Below are 25,274 nucleotides of genomic sequence, written 5' to 3' on the forward strand. Positions count from 1 at the left end.
ACTGAAACTGATGGCACTGCAGCTGTTTTGGGTTCTGGAGTGTGCTTTCCTCTCGCTTAATTATGCTTCACTTTGCTTATATAGTTAGATAACTAACTAGATAGATGTCGCTAAAGCCTTTACTCTACCTCGTGTTTGACAAATTGACAGCATCAGCAGAGATTCAATCAGGGCTATCTGCTGGACCCATTTTTACTAACGGTTCTTGGAAGAAACTGGAGAACACAGATTCAGAGAGTTTTTTTTTAACAGAGCCACAGATTCGGAGATTTGCTCTAATGGTTTTCTTTTACCCAGTGGCTTTCATCCTACATGGATATGCTTCGTGCTTGTCCATGGTGGTAGTGAGCTTCAGTGAACAAGCTATCTTTCGGTTGAGACGGACAGAAACATCTCGATCTGATGCGTACGCCATCAGCTGCTGTCGTCTTGTCGCATTTGCTAAAAAAAATATTATGATCAAGCATTTCAGCATGTGGGGTTTCCAACCACTTGATATGAGATCAGAAATTTGTGAGTGCCGTTGAGTGTCAACAGCTAGTGTGGCTCTTCACAGTTTTTGGGTAGCCCTGACATAACCTCCGGTGTCTTTTCTGTTCGTTTTAACCATTTTACTGATTCGGTAACCCTGTAATCTTGCATTAACCCTAATAAGTGTTTCTGTCATTTCGTCCTGATTATAAACCGTAACGCTTATCAGTGAAAAAAAAATGTATTTTTATAAATATGTTTTAATGACTTAAAAACCAACAACAGAAAATAAACTACGATGAAAAACCATCGAAATCACCTATAAAATTAAGTTTAAAATTTACATTTTGGTTGCAGTGATAAACTGAAGAGCAAACGATTGTGCATTTCTTTTGTCAACCTTGTTACGACTGTTTCCTATGGTATTGTGTACAGATTCTTAGGATGCTTGGATAAAGAAGCAACCTCCAAAGGTAGCAACTTCGCTCACAGATCAAGAACTGCCCATCTCGTTTGATTGGAGCAAGTTGTGTGCATTCATATTCTATCAGAAAAGGGACAAAACAAAGAAGATCATGGGTGTTCTTTTTCTTCTTATTGTAATAGAAAAGTTTGATAGGGAAGGTTACTGATAAACATTAAGTACATCTCAATGGATTAATTTAAAGGTAAGGCTATTTTTTTTTCACTTTCACAGGTCCTGAACCTTTAATATTCCAGCTTAACTACCCATTTTCTTATATTTTATCCGGCTTTCCCCTTGTGATTTGAGTGTTGTATGATGTATCGCATTGATTAATTGTTGTTTGTGCGCTAGGGTGGTTGGGAGTTCTTGTCCGGATTAGCTATGCACATGTCCCCTTTGGTCACAAATATTGTACTGTATTTCTTAACCCCACGAAACTGGAATCTTGTCAGGTCGAGTTATATGAATGTATCATGCTCCTACTTGCTACTAGTAGTACAATTCCTTCATTTGACTCATCCTCTCAGTTCAGTGGAATCATTGCAGATGAGGCCCCTCTGTGTTGCGTTGCTGCACACCAACTCTTGTGAAGTTCAGGAATTTCGCACGCATATGCTCCAACTTCTAATACATCAGCTTTGTCTGCTTGTGAGTTGAGAGGAACGGGATTTTACAGCTGAAACAACCGTGAGCTTTTGTGACCAAAACCATGGCGAGTTTTTCGATTTTCCTTGGGAAACTGATGGCTGATGCGAGTGTGAACTGTGAAGTCACACTGATGAGTGATGTGTGGGTGTTGACTCTTTGTTCAGACAGCGGCCGTGCAACCAAAAGTCTCGTCCTACACTCTGGCTGTGTTTAGTTCACACTGAAGTTTAAAAGTTTGGTTGAAATTGAAACGATGTGACTGAAAAGTTGTGTGTGTATGAAAATTTTGATGTGATGGAAAGTTGAAAGTTTGGAAAAAAAACTTTGGAACTAAACAGGGCTAGAGTCTCTCAGAAAAAAAAAATCAACTTTCGCTGATGAAACTGAACAAGTATTTGTAATGAGGTGATCGATCAGGCGAGGACACGCCGGAGCCGGAGGGCGGGTTGTCGCTGGTTGGAGCTGAAACCTGAACTGATTGACAAACAGTATACCTGAAATTGTGCATGGTTGATTCATGCTTACCAGTCTTTTCCCTGGTAATCTGGAATGATGGAACAGAAGCGGAGACACTGAGACAACGGTTAGCCAATTTATGAATAGTTTGATAAACTGATTGAGTGGAACGGCAGCGGAACATCGATGAGATATCTGAGATTTCTGTCTCAAAATTCGTCTAGGAAAAATTGCACAGTCGGTTTTTATGGCGGGATTACGGGATTAGTAATAACTTGTATGGGGCTTCGTTCAGTTCATATTGGGCTTATAATGGGACTCGATTCGGCCTTCTCACTGCTGGGCTCTTTTGTTATGAGAAATGGGCCCTTATGGGATATGCTAAGTTAACGGGCTGACTGTTTCTGTTCGTAGTGAGATTTTAATGGGCCTCATCTACAGTGTATTGGCCATTTTCTGAGGATAAAGAGGGAGGAGAAAGTTAACTGACATGTGGGCCCAAAATTTATTTTTATTGTTTTACTCACTGACCTGTGGGTCCCATTAAGGTTTGTTTTAATTTTAGTGCCACGTAAGCGTTGCGTCAATGTCACATGAGATGAAGACCAAGTCAGCTCGCCACGTAAGTGCCACGAAGGGCGAAACCGCTGAGAGAGTCGGTTTGCAACGGTTTTGAAAGTTAGAGAATGAGTTATGCCCGGTTCTATGGTTGAGAGATGCGATTCAACCAGCCGCAAGAGTTGAGGAACGCTAAGTAGACTTATTCCTGTTACGTTTGAAAATCGACCCATAGTCGAGGGAACTTAAGTAGACTTACGCCCATTGGTCGGCCCATCTAAACCCAGTCCATCGATCCAGGCGCTGGACGCGGGCAGCAGCAGCAGCAGCAGCAAAGTCAGCGGCAACCAGCAACCGCTTCTGTAGGAGAGGCAGCGCCGCGGGCAGCCGGCCGGAGATGGCCGGCGCCGGCGCCGGCGAGAGCCTGGACCTCCCCGTGGTGGACCTAGCGTCCTCCGACCTCGCCGCCGCCGCCAAATCCGTCCGAAAGGTTCTCGCCTGATTCCGGATTCTGCTCTTCTACTCCTACCAATCTGGGAGGCCGCCTGTGAGCGCAGTGAGCAAGCGTGATTCGTGTTGGTGTATGGTTTGGTTTTGCAGGCTTGCGTGGAGTACGGATTCTTCTACGTGGTCAACCATGGAGCCGAGGGATTGGCGGAGAAGGTGTTCGGGGAGAGCAGCAAGTTTTTCGAGCAGCCGCTGGGGGAGAAGATGGCGCTGCTGAGGAACAGAAACTACCTGGGGTACACCCCGCTTGGCGCCGATAAGCTCGACGCCTCGTCCAAATTCAAAGGTCTGCGCCTCATGTTCCATAGCCAATTCTTCGCTTGAGCTTTGCAGTTTGCAGTTTGCACTGCTCTTCTATAGCCAATTTGAGCCTAAGGGGTGTCTAGCTAGGTAACTGTAATAATAGAAGATGACGAGTTGTGTCGGCAAAAGGCAGAACTTGACAAATTAGTGCCTGATGATAAAGTATTCTTTACGCGTACAAGGCTATATAAGTACATTAAGAATGTCCCAATGCTTGTGAATGATTCCTTTTAGAAATGATTACAAGTCATGGCTCTGGTTTGATCAACCTGAAGGTCGCACAATCTTCAATTAGTACAAGGCCAATATAATTCGAGATGAAGCAGATAACTGGATAAGTGCTGAAGAACCATTTACCACTTTAACGTATCCTCTCTGCCTCTAGTTTGAACAGCCGATACATCTTGTCGATTTTACCTTCTTGTGTTTGTAATGATGCAGTTGAGACTTTTGTTTGTGATTTGTGATCCAGGAGATCTCAATGAAAATTACTGTATCGGACCTATCAGAAAAGAAGGTTATCAGAATGATGCTAACCAATGGCCTTCTGAAGGCAATTCCCCCTTTTCTTTTTCTTTGTTGTCATTTCTTCGAGAACATAAATAAATTCTTTCTTTGGGTACAGAGAATTTCCCATGTTGGAAGGAGACAATGAAGCTATACCATGAAACTGCACTGTAAGCTATCATTTTGCCCATCTCAGCAAAGGAAATTTAACTGCTGTGATGCAATCTACAACAATCAGTCCATCATTGATTTGCTGCATCAGCATTGTGTTTGTAATACTTTTATATAACTATTTGTCTCAAATTTGAATATTCCTATTTATTCGCTACCTCTTCCAGTGCTACTGGTAAAAGGATACTCTCTCTAATTGCTCTGAGTTTGAATCTCGACGTTGAATTCTTTGACTGCCCAGTGGCCTTTCTTCGGTTATTGCACTATCCAGGTAACCTTAGTGCAAGTCCCTTTATAATATGAAATTAACCAAAGTTGCATTCTAATAATATGCAGCAGAGTGCTAAGTTGAGCATTTTCATTATTGTCGAGCCAATTGAGCTTCTTTTCCTCCTTACACAAACACACAGTACTTATTGGTTTTGTATGAATAGAAAATATTTTTAAATGCAGGTGAAGCTAACGAGTCCGATGATGGCAATTATGGTGCATCAGCTCACTCAGACTATGGAGTACTAACACTTGTAGCAACAGATGGCACTCCTGGGCTGCAGGTACACCATGTTCTCACAAATTTTGATTCTCCATCTCAGTTCTGTTCTCTTTTGCAGCTAATTGATCATTTAAAACAATATAGGAGTATGCTCATAATATTTTATGAGGATGGGATTATTGCCCACCTTTTACCACTTTCAAGCAAAACAATACCTCTTCTTTAGAAAAGTAGAAATATAATATGCATAACTTTTTGCACTTATGTTCTGGTTTCTCTCACTGTTTTGAGTTTGCAGATATGCAGGGAGAAGGATAGGTGCCCCCAGCTTTGGGAAGACGTTCATCACATTGAAGGGTAAATAACAAATATTTTTTTCAGTAAAAAAAACAAATATTTTTTTCAGTAAAAAAAACAAATATTTTTTATGATATTAATGAATAACAATTTCATATATATCATTGCTTTGTCTTTTTTAGAAAATGGATTAAAATCCGGTCTCTACATCCAAACTGGATGTACATAGCCCTACATCATATGAAATTGCTTTACGCCATTGCTTTGTTCTTAGCTTTCTGGACCTCAATTCTGTGTGCTCCTTAGATAATGCGTTGTCTTGTGTTATGTATCTGTAGGGCCCTGATTGTTAATATCGGCGATTTGCTACAAAGGTGGACTAATTGTGTTTTCAGGTACCATCTTTTCTTACTTCTGTTATCCTATTCTGTGGTTGTGAGGAAGCCTCATGTACTGTGCTGGCTGTTTTAAATAAGTTCAAACGAACTATTACAGCTGTGAGTAGTTGCCCCCAAGAACTTTCTGTTTTCTGCAACTCGATATGGTTAAATATGTTAGAAGGCACAGCACTTTCTCAATGATAAATTGGTTAGGCTTGTCAATATCATGAACAAGTTAGACCATGTTCGTGTGGTTCCTTACAAATTCAGGGTGCTGTTTTATGACATTATACACTTCTTTTCCTATTTTATCCCTATGGAAAAGAACAATTTTTTGATTGTTCTCGTTCTTTTGCTGACTTGTAGGTCTACACTGCATCGCGTTGTTGCAGTTGGTAAAGAGCGATACTCTGTGAGTAACTGAGTATAACTAACACCTGAAATCAGAAATTCATAACTGAGGAGTTTTAGCCCCTATTAAACTCATGTTGTAAAGTCGGGTGAACTTCTTATTGGTAAAACCACCATTGATAATATATAGCATTTTGCCAACTAAATATTGCATCCTTTTTGGTGCACGTTCTTTCTTACACATGTTTTTCAATTTGTCAGGTGGCTTTCTTTCTTCACACAAACCCTGATTTAGTGGTTCAATGCTTGGAAAGCTGCTGCAGTGAGGCATGCCCACCGAGGTCTTCTTCCTCCTGTTAAGCTTAGCATTATTGCAGTTCTTTCATGCTTGCTTCTCACTGTTAGAAATTGATGCACGTTCAGGTTCCCACCTATAAGGAGCGGCGACTATTTGGAAGACCGATTGAGGGCTAGATACAAATAATCCTACGTTGGCTGCGTACATCCATGTTGGATGTAAAGGCCAGGTTTTAATCCATTTTCTGAAAAACACAAATAATCCTACGTTTTTAAATGTGTAAAGCTTAAGATTAGTGAACTTCAGTGAGCAGCTATTCCGTTGAGATGGACGGAAACATCTTGATCTTATATGTAGCCCATCTGCTGTTGCTGATTTCTCGCGTGTGTTAATACTAGCTTTACTTATGAGCAATCATGTCAGCATCTGGTGAAATTTGTAACCGCCTTCGAGTGTCAACATATATTTTTGCTCTTCACTGTTTTCAGGAAGACTGGACATAACCTCCACTGTATTTTCTGTTGCCAAAACATTTGTATAGAGTTTTTTGTATAAAGATTCTTATGATGCTTTCACGATTAAGGAAGACACAAATAAAGTAACTTTGCTCTCAGATCAAGAACTGCCCATCTGTGTTTGATTGAAGCAAGTTGTATGGTTTCACATTCTGTAGTAAGGGACAAGAGCAAGAAATTCATGTGTTTTTTCTATTGTAATTGAAAATTTTGACGGGGGAAGCGCTGATATACATACTTCCTGTGTGTTCTAAAGCTTGTGCCTTCTACATGTTGCAGCTCCATTTTTGCCATAGTTTAGTAAGCAGCAGCTCTGATGAGTGATAAGTGGACAATTGATCAGCTCTAATGAGGCTGGAACCTGAAATGAAATGACTGACAACCAGTATCCAGAATTGGGCCTGGTCTGTTCTATAATTGGCTTTTCATGGGCCTCTCCTGTACGGCCGTATTTTCTCTCTGCTGGGCTGTAATCTTGTGCGAGATTGGCCATGCCTTTGTAAGAAATGGGCCTTAGTGGGCCATGTTTACTGTAGCTGGGCCCTGTTTGTTTGTCCAGTGATGGCCCACCTGTCAGTCCAGTCCGTGGATACAGACGCCGGAAGCGGATGGAAGTGACTCCCGCTCGTACGACCGGTGGAAGGAGATTAAAATCGGGCGTCAGCACCTGATTTACGTGCAAAACTATCTTAAACTGATTTTTCTCTTAAATTACTCATCTAAATCATGATTCGATTGCACCATTAAATTCATTGCAATTAAATCTTTAAAAAAACAAGACTATATTCCGACGAAAAAAATAGCTTATTATTGAATTATTTTTAAATATTGCACGATGTTTCACTGGGTATATAAAAACAAGATCGAAAGTGTTTCACTCGTTTAAATCGGGTATTGTTTCACCTTATATAAAAACAATGTTTTAGCAAATAGCGAAAGTATGTTTCAGTTCACTGCAACATTAGATCTATACATAGTGAAACATTGTGAGTATACTAGGTGAAACATTTTTTCGGTGGAACAAAAAATAAACCAAATTTCCTCAATAGGGGTTTTCAAAATATGTGGGTTTTTTTTCAATGGAATGTTTCATTCACTGCAACATTAGATCTATACATAATGAAACATTGTGAGTACACTAGGTGAAACATTTTTGGTGGAACAGAAAATAAAGCAAATTCTCTTAATAGAGAGAGTTTCCAAAAATATATAGGTGATTTGTTGCAATGAAGTTGTGTGCGTGTGTGGAAGTGGCAGGTGGGTCCGTGAGGAGAGGGGAGACACGTGGGTGGGCTGCATGGGGGAGACACGGGCGAGCGTCCGATCCTGGCGCACCCGCGCGCCGGTCGACCGAGAACTAGCATTCTCGGAAGCGGACAGCAGCAGAAGCAACAAGCAGCAACCACTTCCCGGCGGCAGAGGCACCGGGAAGCCGGAGATGGTCGCCGCCGCCGGGGATCGCCTGGATCTCCCCGTGGTGGACCTCGCGTCCTCCGACCTCCGATCCTCCGCCGAATCCATCCGAAAGGTGCGCGCCCTTCTCCCCGTGGCAATTTCTGCCAACTTCTGCGAGGCCCCCGCTATGTTCCGTGGGTGCGGCGACGAGGAAGCGTGATTCGTGTTGTGTGGATTGGTTTCGCAGGCTTGCGTGGAGTGCGGATTCTTCTACGTGGTCAACCATGGGATCGAGGAGGGGTTGCTGGAGAAGGTGTTCGCGGAGAGCAGGAGGTTTTTCGAGCAGCCGCTGGAGGAGAAGATGGCGCTGCTGAGGAACAGCAGCCACCTGGGGTACACCCCGCCCTACACCGAGAAGCTCGACGCCTCGTCCAAATTCAGAGGTCTTCGCCTTCTATTAGTTGATTCATCGCTAGCTTGCGATTTGCTGCATGCTGACCCGTCTTTTTTTAATGGCAAAATTAGGTTTGTGTTAAGTGAAGTTTTCGAGATTTGCTCGGTCCAACAAAAAGTACCTCGAGATACCAGTATCTTACGGTATCAAATCGTTTCCGATCGTTGGATCTAACAATGCCCATCCTGTCCAGCTAGATCCAATAATCGGAAAAGATTTGTATACTTGGTACCTTGAGATACTTTTTTGTTGGACCAGAGCAAATCTCGAAATTTTAAGTCTTGTCTGGTAGTAGTACTAGATAGGTAGATAGGTAGATAGGTTAATTTAATTGTAGAACGTGAGGAGCTGGAATGGAATGACCCTTGTGTTAGCAAAAGACAGAGCTTGACAAGTCAATGCCTGATGGAATATACTTCCATCCCACTCACTAAGACACACACGCTTTTTAAGATTTAACTTTTTAAATATTTGACTAACCAGCAAAAATGCTCGTGCGTTGCAACGGGTAAAAAAATTCTAATGATAATATATGTTTTGCATGCATAATCATGTCAATGACAATGTTTCTATTTTAATAAGCGGCTTGTTTTTTATAAACAGTGTTTTTTTCCTTGCGCGATTTTCTCAAACCATTTTTCAGAAATGGCGCATTTCTTTCTAAAAGTTTTTTCTTAGCATGTTTTTTTTTCTTTTTTTTGCTGACGAAGAAAACCATATTTTTCTCTCTTTTTGCTTTTCTTTTCTCGTGTGTTTTTTTGCCTGTTTTCTCGCACGTTGTTTTTGCTTGTTTTTTTCGAATGTTTTTTTTTCTTTTTTCCAATACAAGAAAATATATGACAAAATAAAGCCATGTAGTAGATGGCAAAAAATCGATGATCCTATCCGACTCAAGCATCCATCAATTTAGCTTTTTTCTGACAATTTTTTCAAAGCAATTTGTTTTTAGTAGACGGTGTTCTTTTTCTTGCACGGATTTTTAAAACCATTTTTTTAGAAATGGCGTGTTTTTTCTGACAGTTTTTTCCTCGCATGTTTTTTTTTTAAAAAAAATATTTTACCGACGATGGAAATAACTTTTCTCACGCGTTTTTTATTTTTTTTATTGAAGATGGAAAACTTTTTTAGTGTGTTTTTTTGCGCTTTTTTCTGACTTTTGCCTCACGCGTTTTTTTTGAACCGTTTTATTTTCTCGTGCATTTTCTCTTTTAAAATAGTTAGATTAGATTAGAGATAGAGAAGAGATATATACTGGATAGAAATCAGATTTTGTTTCACCACTTTCTTAGGGAATCGGACGAACTCTTTTAGATGTTTTTTTAGATTTTCTTTTGGCCTTTATAGGAATCAGACTTTTTTTTCCGTTTTTAAAGGAATCGGATTTAGCTTTTTTTTCACCACTTTTTTTTTGCCTTTTATATAAATAAGATTTTTTTCCGTTCGGATCTACAGTTTTTTTCGCCACTTAGGGGAAAAAGACTTTTGTTATTGTTGTTTTTCTTTATTTTCTTTTTTGTGCGGCTTTTCTTTTTCTTTTTATGCACCTTTCTGCCTTTGTTCTCTCTCTTTTATTATTTTTTTTAACAAAAAAGACCTCAAGTACCTTATTGCAAGATTATAGGGACTCAAATGTAAATATAAAAATTACAGGGACTCAAATGCAAAAGTACAAACCAAAAATAAAAATTATATAAAAATGGAATGCTCTCGACATGTAGGTTCTGTTTTTGCAAACAAATCTTCAATTTGGCACATCAATTTTTTTCACCAATGTAGAGTTTGGAATCGGACATATATATTTTTTTCACCCTTTTTTTTTACCACGTTGGCAGAGTCGGATTCGTAGTTTATTATGAATTAAATTTTTATCGATGAAAATAATATCATTGAATTGTCATTTGAATTTACTTTATATGATTATGATTTTGTATACTAGTATATGAGAAATTTAAAGTCAAAGATAGACTGCTAAGTTTGATACTCCCTCTGTCTCATAATAAAAGGGGTTTTGAGTTTTTGCTTGCACCGTTTGACCACTCGTTTTATTCAAAAAAATTTAGAATTTTTTTTGTGACTTACTTTATTATCCAAAGTACTTTAAGCACAACTTTTAATTTTTTATATTTGCACAAATTTTTTGAATAAGACGAGTGGTCAAACAATGCAAGCAAAAACTCAAAATCTCTTATATTATGGGACGGAGGGAGTAGCACCTTAGTGAGTGGGAGAAAGGGAGTATAAGCTAATTAAAAATGTCCCATTGCTTGTGAACGATGTCTTTTAAAACTGGCCACAAGCCATGGGTCAGGTTTGATACACCTGAAGATCACATAATCTTCAATTAGTAAAAGGTGGATATGATTCAAGATGGAGCACATAATGAGACAAGTGCTGAAGAACCATTTACCAGTTTACCACATCCTCACTGCCTATAGTTTGAACAATTGATGCATCTTGTAGATTTTACCTTCTGGTGTTTTGTAGTAATGTAGTTGAGATTGTTTTCTGTGATTTTGTGATCCAGGAGACCTTAGTGAGAAATTAAAAATTGGGCCTATTGGAGACGAAGGTTTTCAGAATGATGCTAACCAATGGCCTTCTGAAGGTAAACCCCATTCCCCACCCTCCACCCTTTCCAAAACATAAACAAAACCCTTTCCAAAACATAACCAAATTCTATATTTGGGTGCAGAGCGCCTGCCATGTTGGAAGGAGACAATGAAACTGTACCGTGCAGCTGCACTGTAAGTTTTCATTTTGCTCGTCTCAGTGGAGGAAATTCAACAATTATATTACTATCAGCAGCGATCCGTCCATCACTGATTCGCCGCGCCAGTATTGTGTTTGTGTAATACTTCTATATGACTGTTTCATTCATGATTTGAATATTCCCACTTATTTGCTACTACTTCCAGGGCTACTGGCAAACGGATACTCTCTCTAGTTGCTCTGAGTTTGAATCAAGACGCTGAATTCTTTGACTGCCCGTTGGCATTTCTTCAATTGTTGCACTACCCAGGTCACCTTATTGCATGTCCCTTTCTCATATGAAGTTAACCAAAGTTGTGGAGTAATGATATGCAGTGCACTGCTATGTACATGCTTGATATTGTCCTTATCTTGCTTCTTGCCATGCCAGAATGCAGATTGATGCTTGGATTTGTTCTTTTGCACTGATTTGTTCAACAAATTTCTTTCTTTGAACAGAATGCTGTATGTCATTCTAAAGGATGAAGAACATGATATCCTCCTATTGATGTAGCTTTATTGGGTTGGCCCTTGGGAACATTAGAAATATGTCAAGTAAATTATAATGAAAAAGTCATAGTGCTACTTGCATGGTCTCAATTGCAATTTTTACTAAAACTCCGTTTAATATCTCGCTTGTTAACTTGCACTAGTAGCTGACAGAGTAGATCTGCGTGATAGAAATTGCTAATAGTTCAAACTAATTTATCTTGATGCTGACCTACTGTATACTGGAGCGTAATGATAAATATGTTCTTGTAGATCAATATGAGCCTAAGTTATGGAGGTTCCTAAGGTAGCTTTGTTTTCTGCATTGTTTTGCTTGCTATTGTCATACTGGAAAGCAGGATATCAACTGAAAATATCATGAAACTTCAACCTGCTTCTAGGAACTTTTGTTTTGGAGGACTGACTTTGTTTCATTGTTATTGTGTTTTCCTCCTTACAGAGTAGTTATTGGTTTTGTCTGAATAGAAAATAATTCTAAATGTAGGTGAAATCAACGAGTCCGATGATGGCAACTATGGAGTATCAGCTCACTCAGATTATGGAATACTAACCCTTCTAGCAACAGATGGTATTCCTGGTCTGCAGGTACACCATGTTCTTCACATATATTAATTCACCAATTTCAATTATGTTCTCTTTTCCAGCTAATCAATCATGTAGACAGATACATGCTCAGAAGGTTTGGTGAGAATGGGGTTATGTGATCACCTTTTACCACTTTCAAGCAAAACAATACTTTCCCGTTTAGAAAAGCAGAAAAATAATATGTATTCTTTATTTTTGCATTTATATTCTAGTTTTCTCACTGTTGTGCAGATATGTAGGGAGAAGGATAGGCATCCCCAGCTCTGGGAAGATGTTCATCACATTGATGGGTAAATAGTAAAATACTTTTTGGTGATATTAATGAATAACAATTCCAAATATACTGTTGCTTTTCTCTTAGCTCTCTGGATCACTGTTTTGTGTGCTCCACTGCTCCTGCTCCTTAGATAACCAGATCTTGTGTACAGGGCTCTAATTATTAACATTGGCGATTTGCTAGAAAGGTGGACAAACTGTGTTTTCAGGTACCATCCTTTCAATTGATCCATTATGTGGTTGTGAGGAAGCCTTATGTGCTGTGGTGACTGTTAAGAAAGTTCAAATAAACCAGCTACAGTTGTGAGTAGTTTTACCAAAAACTTTCTGTTTTTTGCAACTCGATATGGTTAAATATGCTCGAAAGCACAATGCTTTCTAAGTTGGTTTAGGCTTGTCAATATCATGAGCAGGATAGATCATGTCCGTGTTGTTTCTGAAATTCTACAGGTCTTTTCGAGTTCTGAAATTTAAGGAAAAAGCCTTGTGTATGAATTTAGATTATTCTTGCTCTTTTGCTGACTTGTAGGTCTACACTGCATCGTGTTGTGGCAGTTGGTAAAGAGCGATACTCTGTGAGTATTACTAACCACTGAAATTAGAATTTCATTATTGAGGGGTTTCAGCTCATTGAATTATTGTTATTTTTTGTGGAAGCTCCCATTGAATTCATGTTCTAGAGTTGGATGAACCCCGCTTTAAGGGAAAACTAACACTGATAATATATAGCACTTCAGTGACTGAATTGTGTGCTTAACTTCAGGACCTTTCTGGTGGACATTCTTTCTTACGCAAGTGCTTTTTTTTTTTCAATTTGTCAGGTGGCTTTCTTTCTTGACCCAGACCCTGATTTTGTGGTTCAGTGCTTGGAAAGCTGTTGTAGTGGGGCATGCCCACCAAGGTCCTCTTTTTTCTCAATCTTAGCATTAGTCTAGTTCCTTTGGCACTTGCTTCTCATATTGTTTGAAATTTAATGCATTTTCAGGTTTCCACCAATAAAAAGTGGCGACTATTTGGAAGAACGCTTGAGCTCAATATACAAAAGGAAAAACTTGCTACATGACACCTAAAATTTGTGGTTTTAGCCGCAGGTCACTCAAAAAACATGTAATTGCTAAAGGACATTGCAAAAACATGGTAATTATCCGCTGGACAGCGAACACACTATTTTATTATATTCGATGCAAATGGAGGGAGAAACAGTAATGAAAGTACACATTTAGGGCCTGTTTGGTACAGCTCTAACTTCTAAATTTAACTCCAGGAATTGGGTCTGAAGTGGAGTTGTGGAGCTGCCTAAACCCAGCTCCACAACTCTAGTTCATTTTGTGAGATAGCTCCACCCAGCTTCACTCCCAGTTTTAGTGGAGCTGAAACTGTTTGGTTGAGCTCCAGCTCCAGGAGGGGTGGAGCTGAAGCTATGCCAAACAGGCACTTACCCTTGTGTTGATAAGGCGTGTCTAGTTCGAAGCAGCCGCTGTAATTCTTAATGCTGCTGCCTCAGCAGTAGCTCAACTGTACTGCAGCTAATTACGTATCATGTTATGTACGATCATGACTCAAAATTAGTTAACATTGGAATGCCATTTCCAGAAATAAAAAGGAAGTTAACTCGCTCGCCGATTGAATCCGCTGTTGCGCGCTCGTTGCTTCAACCGGCCGCCGCGCTCGCCGCTTCAATCCGATATTGCACCCGCTGCTTGAATCTGTCGCTGGCCTGACTGAAGCTCACAGTCGATGGTCAACCTTGCCATCACACCACCATCGTCACCACCAAAATCTAGGATTTTAGAAAGAGGATCGTGTGAGGGTCAGTGGTCTGGGTCCATTTTGAACCAGACCTACAAAGAAGGGGCAATTTCGTTTTTCCCCACTTTAATATTTAATATTAATTTTGCCCCTACTTTTTATGGTTTTTGTTTTTTCTTTTTTTTTAATCAAAAAATATTTTTGCCCCTGTTTTATATGACATTTATACCCTCTCCACATCTATCATAACCAACGTAGTAAAAGTCGCACATCACATGTCATCGCAGATCAGACAGCTAATTAAGCTATCTTAATTAGAACCATGTGAGTGTGACCAACACAGAGCTAAGCAATGGCTGCCTCCTCCTCCTTCGTGTTTGCGGCGGCGCTCCCAACTCCACGGTGGCGCAGGTGGCGGAGGCATCGACGACAAACGCCTCGGTCCCAACCTGACCTCCTCGAGGCTGGTCGGACGCGCGCAGGGGATGTACGTCGCCGCCGGCAAGGACGCGCTGTCGCTGATGATGTCGATGAACTTCGTGTTCGCCGACGACGGCCCGTACAACGGCAGCAGCCTCGTCGTGTTCGGCGCCGTGTTCAGCAGCCTTGCCGCTTGGCTGCCGACCGCTCGCCGCCGCCGGCCGGTCGCCGCCGCGCCGCCCTCTCCCCGCCGCCTGGCGTGCTCGCCTCCTGCTCGCGCCGGGAGTAGCTGCGCCTGGCCACCGCCAGGTAGGTCTCGGGTTTGACCGTGTGCAGCGAGAGAGGAGAGATGAGTTCGTTTTCAGGGGTAAAAAGGTAAATCACTAATTCAAAAAAAATGTATTTCCTTTATTTTTCTATTATTTTACTGCCATAAACCCGGTCCCACTAACTTCCATCCAAACCAGGGGTAAACGTCTCTTTCGATTCAAAAAAGTGGGGGCAAAAACGAAAACCCTAAAAAGTAGGGGCAAAATCAATATTAGAGATCAAAGTGGGGGTAAAAATAAAATTGTCCCTAAAAAGAAACTAGCCTCGGTAAACTTGTCCTTTTAAAAGTCTCTCTCTATTTGAATCAAATATAATAAAATAATGTGTTTGGTGTCCAATAGCTAGTTTGCCATGTTTTCACGGTGTCCTCTAGCATATATGTGTTCTTTGGATGTCCCGTAGCTAAGACCATAAATTTTAGATGTCCTATAGCTAATTTTGCCTATAACATTTTTACATGTGTAAAGCTTAAAATTGATAACTGGCTCCCATTAAATTGGCTGCTACATGTTGCAGCCCCATTTTTACCATAATTTAGTATGAAGCAGCTCTGATGAGTGATGATTGACTATTGACTAGTGATCAGTGGTTGATCACTGATCAGGCTGAAACCTGAAATGAAATGACTGGCAATCAGTACTCGGAATTGGGCCTAGTCAAGTCTATAATAGGCTTTTCATGGGCCTCTCGTGATGGGTTAGTCGTGGTTTCTCTCTGCTGGGCTGTATCTTGTACGAGACGGGCACTAATCTTTTATTCGGCATTGTTCGTTTAATCACAAAGGGCCATTTGGTTAAGGGGAGTTTTTTAAGGAGGGAGTAGGAGTTTAGAAAAATGAATGTTAATAGATATAGGTATTTTGGTGGGATGAAAAGCCCTTCCTTTTCAATTGGGTAGGGGGTGGTAATTGGGGAATCTCAAGCATCCGTTTGCATTTAAGTTACTGAGCTTTTACTGGAAATTTGATGGCTGAATGGCAGATACAAGTATCAAGTCGCACTTATGTGATGAGTGGCTATTGAACAGTAAGTGATCAGTGATCAGGCTCAAAACTGAACTAACAACTACTATCCGAAATTGCGCGTCGTCGCTTCAGTCTTTTCCGGTTTTCCCTGAAAACTACTAGGATGTAATAGAAGCCCTTGTGTGAGATGACGCAATCCACGAACAGTTTGATGACATATCTGAAATTTCTGTCTCAAATTCATCTAGAAAAAATGATTAAAAATGATAAAATGATACGCAGCCGATCTATGATGGAGCAGCCGGATTATTTTCAGGTGAATTGCCTGTAGTTTGTCTTGCACAGTCGGCTTCGTTTAATTCATAATAGGCTTCTAATGGGCCTTTCTTTGTACGTGATGGGATACTAGGCCATTAGTGGGCCTAAGTTTCTCTCTGCTGGGCTATTCTTTGGTTGTAAATGGGCCCCAAATCTTTGAGTAATGGGCCGTTCGTGGTCCCGTTTTACCCTAGATGGGCCATGTTTGCTTCCTTCTCTGTTAGCCCAGTTACCGTGGGGATACAGACGCCGGCGGCAGCGGACGCGGACGGCGGCGGCAGCAGCAAACCGCCGCTTCGGCAGAAGAGGAATCCGGCGATGGCCGGCGGCGGCGGCGGGAATCGCCTGGACCTCCCCGTGGTGGACCTCGCGTCCTCCGACCCCCGAGCCGCCGCCGATTCCATCCGAAAGGTACTCGATCCATTCCGGATTCCACGGCAATTTTCCTGGAAACAATCTGTTCCGTGGGCACGGCGGCGGCGGAGAGAGAGAGAGCAGGGCGTGATTCGTGTGGGGGTGGTTTGGTTTTGCAGGCGTGCGTGGAGTCCGGATTCTTCTACGTGGTCAACCATGGGGTGGAGGAGTTGTTGCTGAAGAGGTTGTTCGCGGAGAGCTCGAAGTTCTTCGAGCTGCCGATGGAGGAGAAGATGGCGCTGCGGAGGAACAGCAACCACCGGGGATACACCCCGCCCTACGCCGAGAAGCTCGATCCCTCGTCCAAATTCGAAGGTCTGCGCCTCCTGTTTTGCTCTGCTCGCCGTGTTAAACTGTTAATTGTTAAACCTAAGCATCCTCTCATTTTTTAAGACTGTTGATAAATTAATCCTGAAGTGTATGGGATAACACTGGCAAGTTAGTAATAGTAGCACATGACAGAGCTAGAGTGACCCTTTTGTCGGCTAAAATCAGAAGTTGACATGTTAGTGCCTGATTATGGAATATTCTTTATTAGCAGTATAAACAAATTTAAAATGTTCCGATGTTTGTGAAAGATGCTTTTGAAAACTGAACTAGGAACCATGGTTCTGGTTTGATCTATCCTGAACATCTCACAATCTTCAATAAGTACAAGGTGCATGGAGTAATAAATACAAGTGCTCACTGCCTATACTTTGAACAACCGCTAGGTTTTGTGGATTTTACCTTCTGGTGTTTGTAGTGATGTACTTATTTAAGATCTGTAACTGTGATTTATGATACAGGAGACCTCAAGGAAAGTTTGTATATTGGGCCTATTGGAGATGAAGGTTTGCAGAATGATGCTAATCAGTGGCCTTCTGAAGGTACTCCCTTCTCCTTTTTTATCACTTCTTTCCAAAACATAAATAACTTCTATCTTTGGCTACAGAGCGCTTACCAAGTTGGAGGGAGACAATTAAGATGTACCATGCAAGTGCACTGTAAGTCCTCGTTTTGCTAGTCTCAGCAAAGGAAATTCATTAATTGTATTACATCAGCATTGTGTTTGTATAATACTTTGGAGTTATTTGTTTAAATAATTTAAATATTCCCGCTTATTCGCTACCACTACCAGGGCTACTGGCAAAAGGATACTCTCTCTAATTGCTCTGAGTTTGAATCTTGACGATGAATTCTTTGAGAACATTGGTGCCTTCAGCTGCCCATCAGCATTTCTTCGATTATTGCACTACCCAGGTCAACTTATTTCATGCCCCTGTATATCATATGACATTAACCGAATTAGTATTCTCATGATACTCAGAGGAATGCTAAAAACATGTGTGCTGGTCTTTAGGTTGCTTCTTGTTGTTTTGGATTGCAGATAGTTGCCAATGGTTTCTTTAGCTCTGATTTATTCAACAAGTATATTTATGTCAAACATGAATGAGTGCACTATATGTCATTCTAAAGAATGAAGAACTTGATATCATCCTATTGTTGTGGTTTTGTCGTGTGGGTGACTGGGTGCTCAGAAACATTACAAATCTGTCCATTACAGTGAATAGGGAAATTGCTACTGATCTCAGTTATAATCTTTTTCTAAACTATAACAATTTCATTTGTTAGCTAAAGTTGCATTAAAGACTGCTTTCAGTTTGTAAAAATATCTTAACTGTTAACTTACAGTAGCAGCTAATGGAGCAGATCTGTGTGATCTTTATTGCTACTATTTCAAAGCAACTGTCTTGCTGCTGCCCGCTGTTTGCTAGAGCATAATGATAAATATGTTCTTGTAATTTGTAAATCAATATTAATCTAAGTTTTAAAGATACCTTAGGTTGCTTCATTTTCTTGATTGTTTTGCTTACCTGTTATTATACTGGAAAGCGGGATGTGAACTGAAAATATCATGAAGCTTCTTCAAGCATCTAGGAACTTTTGTTTTTGTGAGCTGATTGTGTTTCCTTTTTACTGTGGAGCCAGTTAAGCATTGTTTTTCCTCCATACTGTAGTATTTATTAGTTTTATCTAAACAGAAAATAATTTTAAATGTAGGTGAAGTAGATGACTCTGATGATGGCAATTATGGTGCATCAGCTCACTCAGATTATGGAATGATAACCCTCCTAGCAACAGACGGCACTCCTGGGCTACAGGTACACCATTTTCTTCTCACAATAAATTCACCAACTTAGCTAACCAATTATGTAGACAAATATATGGTCAGAAGGTTTGGTGAGGATGGGGTTATGTTCCCACCTTTTAACACTTTCAAGCAAAAAATAGCTCTTGTTTAGAAAAATAAGAATATCTGTTGTGAATTTGCAGATATGCAGGGAAAAGGATAGGAATCCCCAGATCTGGGAAGATGTTCATCACATTGATGGGTAAATATAAGTAAATAAGTTTTTTTATATATTAATGGAAAACAATTTCAAACAAATCATTACTTTGTAGTTAAATTTGCTATTCTCTTGTACCCTCAGGGCCCTGATTGTTAACATTGGTGATTTGCTAGAAAGGTGGACGAATTGTATTTACAGGTACCATCCTTTTCCTTTTACTTTTGATGACCTATTCTGTGGTTGTGAGGAAGCCTCATGTACCGTGGTTGTTAAAAAGTTCAAACAAACTAGTTACAATTGTGAGTAGTTGCACCAAGAACTTTGTTAGATGACACGATGCTTTCTTAACAAGAAGTTGGTTTAGGATTGTCTCATGAATAGGTTATATCATTTCAGTGTGTTTTTGAAATTCTATAATTCTTTTGGAGTTCTGTTTTATTACATTATACACTTTCTTTTCTACTTTATATCTCTAAGAAAGAAAAAACTTGTATATGAATCTTGATTATTCTCCCTCTTTTGCTGACTTGTAGGTCTACAGTGCACCGTGTTGTTGCAGTTGGTAAAGAGCGATATTCTGTGAGTATTACGACTGCTGAATTCAGAATTTCATAATTGAGAGCTCTTTTTTTCCCTGGGGAATCAAGGGGTTTTGTCGCCCACTGAATACATGTTGTAAAGTCAGATGGACTAAATTATGTAGACTATCACCTATCACTGATAATATAGATGTAGTGTTTTAGCGACTAAATTGTGTGCTTAATGTTAGGACCTTTTTGGTGCACACTCTCTTACACATGTTCTTCAATTTGTCAGGTGGCTTTTTTTCTTGACCCAAACCCTGATTTAGTGGTTCAGTGTTTGGAAAGCTGTTGCAGCGAGTCATGCCCACCGAGGTTCTCTTCCTCCTTTAGGCTTAAGCACAAGTCTAGTTCCTTTTATTTTGCTTGCTTCTCATACTGTTTGAAATTTGATTCATTTTCAGGTTCTCACCTATAAAGAGTGGCGACTATTTGAAAGAGCGATTGAGCGTTACATACAAATAGTCCTATGCTTTTACATGTGTAAGGCTTAGTAACATAAGGTTATTTAAATTCCGTTCTGATTCGCAGTGATTTTTTAGGTGGCCCGTGGAGCTACCTCGGGCTCAGTTCCTTTGCTTGGACACTTGACAGTTTACATAAAAAAAAAAGTGAACTGGATCTGCATATCTTTTCCAAAAACGCGCAAGAGAACTACACATGTTCGAGCAGTGGATTTTTAGGTCGACACTAACCGTGTGGAACTGTGGATGCAGGTAAAAGGAGGCAAACATGTGCTACACGGCCGGCCATCGTTCTCCATTGTCCATTTTTCTTCTGCGTTTAGACGACATCACAGTAGTCCAGATTCCAGAAGGTTGTTTGTGTTGTTTTACTGTTATGCTGTAAAGAAAAAGTCTGCAGTGATGTGCTATGCTTGATTTCTCACTCCACTGCTCGACACCAACCTAAACTTTTTATTGTTTGTCGTTCAAAAGAAAAAAAAACTTTTTATTGTCACCTGCGAGCTGACTGTGGTGTTTGGACTAGTATTCTTGTTGACTTGGTAAAGAAACTCCAGTTTTATCCTGGGAGGCAAGTGATTCCCCATCTCCATCCTTCACTTTCTAACTCTTGACAAAGTGAAGTTGAGTTGTGATATCTATAGATTTTGTTCATACCTGATGAACGCGACTAAATATGCCATCGAGAAGATTGTGATGTCCTGCATGGCTAACAACTGCTTGCCATCTGGCTTTTTTACATTTTAGACCTTTTTTAAAACTTATTTTACAAATATATCTTAAAAAAACTTATTCCGCTTTTGGTGGCACCAATGTCATTGGTATCATGGTTCAACATGACGGTGCCGATGCCCCCTAGCTTTTCCAAAGAAGCCAAGTCACTTATATGAAGGCGAATAGCACCGATGACCTATTTGTAAAAAAAATTGAAAAGAACTTATTTGTAATAAAAATATTTATAAAATAAGTCCTTAGCACTAATAACCTTGATGCTAAGGACCTATTTGTAAATAATTTTTATTACAAATAAGTTTTTTTTAATTTTTTTTAGGTTCTCGACGACGATGTCGTTGGCACCGCGAAAAGGGTCTATTCCTGCTATAAGTTTTTTTCGAGGAACTATTTGTAAACTAAGTTTTTGCAAGAGACCAAAAGTGAAAAAAAAATCCACTGCTTGCCATGACCGGATCCATGAGCATGTCAAAGAGTTACAAGTGTGCATGCTACAACTTGGTCTGAAACGGCAGCTTGGTGGGTGGCGGCTTCCATGACAAGTTCAGAATGGTCATCGGATCCATGCAAAAGCTCAAACTACTCATGGTTCGAGCCGTTGCTGTTGATTCGCTTGCCGGTGAAAGCTCGGAACTCTGGCAAGAAGACTGATGACCAAATGAAGTAGTATGGTCAAGCAGAGATGGTAGATTATTTTAGAGCACGTTTGGTACAGCTCCAACTACTAAATTTAGCTCTAATAGTTAAGTGTGGAGTGGAGTTGTGGAGCTGCCTAAACCCAGCTCCACAACTCTAGTTTATTTTGCGAGAGAGCTCCACCTAGCTACACTCCCATTTGGTGGAGTTGAAACTGTTTGGCTGAACTCCAACTTCAGAAGAGGTGGAGCTAAAGTTAGAGCTGTGCCAAACAGACCTGAAGTGTCACACAACTACACGTACAAAGTGACAAATCTCACCTCACCAAACAGGTCAATGACAGGTGCGTTTAGGTATTCTGCGACTCTTTGCAATGCGTAATAATTACATGATTACATAGAGACAAGCACATTAAATATACGTTGATTAATCTCGGCATGGCATCAAATACAAACACACGGACAGGTCAAACCTGTACAGTATGAATAGAGTTACAGTGTCTACTACTGCTTGGTGACAACTCAAAAATTGGTTCGTCAAGAAATTCAGGCTGATATTTGAAAACTGCATGGGAGAGTTGCCAAAGTTATTATACTTGAAGTGAAAGAGATGTCTTTGATTAATTTCGTCCAATGTTTCTAGACACATGCATCATGTATCTCAACTCCTCAAACTCCACCAAAAATATCTGCTCAAATTAGTAAACTAAAACTATACAGCTAGTGTCAACATGTTATCCAATTCAGAAACACTAATTATTTCTACATGTGGCATGCTGAAAATTAATCTGACGCCTAACCTCTCCTACTGATACCAAACCTCAAGAATATTAACTGCAGCTGGTCTTTTTCTGCTCGAATGAATGTAGCTGCACGCAAGGAGAAGCCTATAGGGTTTTGTGGGCGGGCAGCTTAATTGCAAGATTAATTGTAGTGGAGAAGTACATTACGGTTTATAATCAGATCTTACCTGATCAAGATCATCATGCTTAATATCGTTATAAAACTAAATGCAAAACCGGGTGCTGAGTTGCCTGCGGCTTACCACGTTGCGACGACATGAATGAAAAGAGAAAAACATGAGGCTACAATTAATGGATTTCGGACGTCAGAGGAATCTCCCACAAGTTAGCATAGCAAGCCAGCTGATAGGACTAAATATATAGTTAATTCGTTAAATTTATAGTCGTCTCAAATAAAAAAAAGGTTGATCTTATGTTGACCTTTCAAAGTCAACAATTATCTAAGCACTAAATTTTTATCATTCGTGTATTATGTAGTATATGCTTTAAGAATATTTCACTAAAAATATACATTTTTAAGTGTATACTTACCGATTTTTTAAGGAGGTACCATAATTTTCATGTTAATTTATATATATTACCTTGTGATACGATAATACCACGTAGGTAGTGAAAGGTATTAAAATTTATGTTAAGGCTATGTTTGGTTAATCCCCAAGAGGGAGGGATTGGAGGGGTTTGAGGGAAAATAATTCCACACCATAATAGATGTGGAATAAATCCCCTCCAATCCCCTTCAACCCCCTCTAAACCGAACAAGGCCTAAAAGATAAGGTGTTCTTCAGACTAGCATCTTTTGAAGGTCCAAAATAATCTTTTTACTTATCAAAATTACAAATTTAGGCAGTTTTTTATTTTGGAAAAATAGTACAGTTTGACCTTTCAAAAACTAGGACGAGTTCTATGATTAGTATGTTGGGTTTTTAGCTGTTTGACTTTCGAAAAAGTATTTTATCTACACGTCCCATGGTGATTGGACGACTTATATATCCTCAAGCGGCCGGCAAGGCCAGTCAACAATTTTTTTATTCTTGAAAGGTACAAACAAATTGATTGGCAACGTACGAAATTGACAATTAAGCTCGACAAGCACTGCCTTTGAAGCTAGCAAGTAGTATATATCGTAAGTGGTTGGATCATCAACAATTTAACGCAAAAGCAAAAAAATGGACAGAGGAAGATTGATCAGGGGCACCCTCCACTTACCGTTTCTCACCGGACAATAAAGTCAAATAGTTAGAATATTTGCCTCAGCTGCCAGGTCAAAGCAAATGATGGATCTTTTCATCCTCTACGGAATCCACGCAGTTTTTTGGGGTCTATGGGCCTCCTGTGATGTTCCTCAATTCTACGGTAGACCGGTGTGGCTAAGTGCACCTAATACTTCCTTCATCTCAATTTAATCATCTCTTAAGATTTTTTTTGTCTTCTCAAATTGATCATCATTTAATCTCTGTCTATTCGTATTTTCGTGCAGAAATAAATGGCATTATTCTACATGTCTATTCGTCTATGCATGCAGGAGTAAATGCCATCCTCGTATGCCTGGCATGCATGCCTGATCCTATCTTACTATATAGTTGGGTATCCACTTAGAAGCATTTACTCCTGTAAAGCAGGGCATGCAAAAAGCTACATCATCAATAATTCTAAGCCATCGGATCGCATTAGTACATAGTTATCAGCCGTTGGATCAAGAAGCTACTCATCCATCTAATTTAATCATTGATTACTCATCCAGTCACCTCCCTTTAGATCATAATCACGTGTGACATTGTTATCCATTCTTTACATAATACTATGTTTTCTCTTCCCAAGTCCTCTCCAAGATAATGCAAACTTATCTTGTTTATTTAATACAACTCAAATTGTTGTATAACATGTTAGTTTTGTTTTGTTATAAACAATTGGATAACATAGAGTAATTATGCATCATTAACCCAAACCTGTTTTTGAAACAAGCTCGAGATAAAAGCAAAGAGGTGCAAACTACCCTAATTATGACGATATCTAGATTGTGCATGAAAATAACTTTCGTATATTATAACAATACACAATAACATTTTAAAACAAACATGAATTGTATTGTAATAGCAGAGGCTATATATGAAGCCACATTATTTGAAACATTGATTTTATTTGATGATAAAACTAGCAAATCCCGCAGCAAGGCGCGGGGTAGTATATATAACATCTTAGTCGATGAGGTTTAATTTTAGAAGGAATAATACTTCTTACCTAGGTCTCGACACCATTTATAAGTATGATGGTCAATTTGGGAAGGAGGGAGTAGAGTTTAACTGGTAGTGCTGCGGACCATCATGGTTTAAATAATAGACTTGACATAAATGTCGATAAATTTTAAAAGTTAAAAGTTTCAATGGGTAAGTGCATTCCCATATTTTGGGAGGTCAATATCTCCTAATTTCCATATTATGGTGGCCACCAATGCCATAAGGGTCCCTCAAACAATAAGATAGGTGGACTTTTATCTCTTCCCCAACATCAAGACACCAAACTAGAAAAAATATTTTAAAACAAGGTGTAAAGTGATGACAAATATGAAATAAAAAAATTATAAGGGACTAATTTAATTTTATATTTTTTTAGGATTTAAAGTGTACGGTGAGGTTCTCTTTACTTAATTCTCGTTGCAACACACATACATTTTTTTATATATAATTGAAATTCTCATGATTGGATGGATATATCACAGAACTCCATTTGTATCAAAATCCGGGAATTCTATGTTAGGGGGACAAATATATTTTGTGTAACAATATAGAGACCATCGGATCAACATGGAAGAGACACGTATGTTTCCAAACTAATCATTAGTACAACCATACAATAGGCTATAATACTGATAATATTATCAAAGTAAATTTTACTTTGAGCCACTCTTATAGGCCAAAGTTTCACAACGGACTGGAGGTAGTTCATCTTTTTACATAACACCACATATGTTTGCACTTTGGACCGGGGTTCATAACTTATGCCTTGATATCTATTTCTCCAAGTGGTGAAATTTGATCTTTGAAATGTTCATATGTAGTAACGAAATCTATTTATCTTTGAATGTTCATTTGTAATGAATTCCCATTTATTTTGTAGGATGTATTATAACATAATAATGTACATT

General features: G+C 39.6%; 3 protein-coding genes across 8 annotated transcripts; all 3 read left to right on the forward strand.

Moving 5' to 3' along the window:
- Positions 1-2,891: 2,891 nt before the first annotated feature.
- LOC127786361 (2-oxoglutarate-Fe(II) type oxidoreductase hxnY-like) lies at positions 2,892-6,468 on the forward strand. Of its 5 annotated transcripts, none has more exons than XR_008019953.1 (11): positions 2,892-3,089; positions 3,200-3,392; positions 3,882-3,962; positions 4,035-4,086; positions 4,255-4,358; positions 4,541-4,641; positions 4,879-4,937; positions 5,216-5,272; positions 5,624-5,772; positions 5,870-5,949; positions 6,032-6,077. XR_008019953.1 is itself a non-coding variant. In XM_052313742.1 (11 exons), the coding sequence occupies exons 1-11, from the start codon at positions 2,997-2,999 to the stop codon at positions 6,090-6,092; spliced, it is 891 nt and encodes a 296-aa protein (XP_052169702.1). In that variant the 5' UTR covers positions 2,893-2,996; the 3' UTR covers positions 6,093-6,468. The 5 variants fall into 5 exon arrangements, 4 of the variants coding, with proteins under 4 accessions (XP_052169704.1, XP_052169702.1, XP_052169703.1 ...); XM_052313742.1 differs by having other exon boundaries at positions 2,893-3,089; positions 3,882-3,926; positions 5,624-5,669; positions 6,032-6,468; XM_052313741.1 differs by having other exon boundaries at positions 2,895-3,089; positions 5,624-5,669; positions 6,032-6,468.
- Positions 6,469-7,746: 1,278 nt separating this feature from the next.
- On the forward strand, positions 7,747-13,845 carry LOC127786358 (2-oxoglutarate-Fe(II) type oxidoreductase hxnY-like). Its single transcript, XM_052313738.1, has 11 exons — positions 7,747-7,949; positions 8,064-8,259; positions 10,795-10,875; positions 10,963-11,014; positions 11,186-11,289; positions 12,013-12,113; positions 12,345-12,403; positions 12,542-12,598; positions 12,919-12,964; positions 13,211-13,290; positions 13,375-13,845. The coding sequence occupies exons 1-11, from the start codon at positions 7,860-7,862 to the stop codon at positions 13,457-13,459; spliced, it is 951 nt and encodes a 316-aa protein (XP_052169698.1). The 5' UTR covers positions 7,747-7,859; the 3' UTR covers positions 13,460-13,845.
- Positions 13,846-16,401: 2,556 nt separating this feature from the next.
- On the forward strand, positions 16,402-20,458 carry LOC127786359 (2-oxoglutarate-Fe(II) type oxidoreductase hxnY-like). Of its 2 annotated transcripts, none has more exons than XM_052313740.1 (12): positions 16,402-16,581; positions 16,704-16,899; positions 17,373-17,453; positions 17,519-17,570; positions 17,705-17,826; positions 18,628-18,728; positions 18,901-18,959; positions 19,059-19,115; positions 19,451-19,496; positions 19,734-19,813; positions 19,903-20,001; positions 20,215-20,458. In XM_052313740.1, exons 1-11 carry the CDS (start codon positions 16,489-16,491, stop codon positions 19,961-19,963), a joined length of 948 nt encoding a protein of 315 aa, XP_052169700.1. In that variant the 5' UTR covers positions 16,402-16,488; the 3' UTR covers positions 19,964-20,001; positions 20,215-20,458. The 2 variants fall into 2 exon arrangements, with proteins under 2 accessions (XP_052169700.1, XP_052169699.1); XM_052313739.1 differs by having other exon boundaries at positions 16,404-16,581; positions 19,903-19,981.
- The last annotated feature ends 4,816 nt before the right edge of the window (positions 20,459-25,274 follow it).

Source organism: Oryza glaberrima, chromosome 10, assembly GCF_000147395.1.
Source record: "Oryza glaberrima chromosome 10, OglaRS2, whole genome shotgun sequence".
In the NCBI taxonomy this organism is placed as follows: domain Eukaryota; kingdom Viridiplantae; phylum Streptophyta; class Magnoliopsida; order Poales; family Poaceae; genus Oryza; species Oryza glaberrima.

What these genes read in the sequence shown, in the direction of transcription:
- LOC127786359 (XM_052313740.1), top strand. Translation starts at nt 16,489, where the DNA reads ATGGCCGGCGGCGGCGGCGGGAATCGCCTGGACCTCCCCGTGGTGGAC. An exon ending in TCGATTATTGCACTACCCAG is followed by an intron (nt 17,827 to 18,627) that starts GTCAACTTATTT and finishes TTTTAAATGTAG; the next exon opens with GTGAAGTAGATGACTCTGAT. An exon ending in GATGTTCATCACATTGATGG is followed by an intron (nt 18,960 to 19,058) that starts GTAAATATAAGT and finishes TTGTACCCTCAG; the next exon opens with GGCCCTGATTGTTAACATTG.
- LOC127786358 (XM_052313738.1), top strand. Translation starts at nt 7,860, where the DNA reads ATGGTCGCCGCCGCCGGGGATCGCCTGGATCTCCCCGTGGTGGACCTC. An exon ending in CGCCTCGTCCAAATTCAGAG is followed by an intron (nt 8,260 to 10,794) that starts GTCTTCGCCTTC and finishes TTTGTGATCCAG; the next exon opens with GAGACCTTAGTGAGAAATTA. An exon ending in GATGTTCATCACATTGATGG is followed by an intron (nt 12,404 to 12,541) that starts GTAAATAGTAAA and finishes TCTTGTGTACAG; the next exon opens with GGCTCTAATTATTAACATTG.
- LOC127786361 (XM_052313741.1), top strand. Translation starts at nt 2,997, where the DNA reads ATGGCCGGCGCCGGCGCCGGCGAGAGCCTGGACCTCCCCGTGGTGGAC. An exon ending in CGCCTCGTCCAAATTCAAAG is followed by an intron (nt 3,393 to 3,881) that starts GTCTGCGCCTCA and finishes TTTGTGATCCAG; the next exon opens with GAGATCTCAATGAAAATTAC. An exon ending in TGGACTAATTGTGTTTTCAG is followed by an intron (nt 5,273 to 5,623) that starts GTACCATCTTTT and finishes GCTGACTTGTAG; the next exon opens with GTCTACACTGCATCGCGTTG.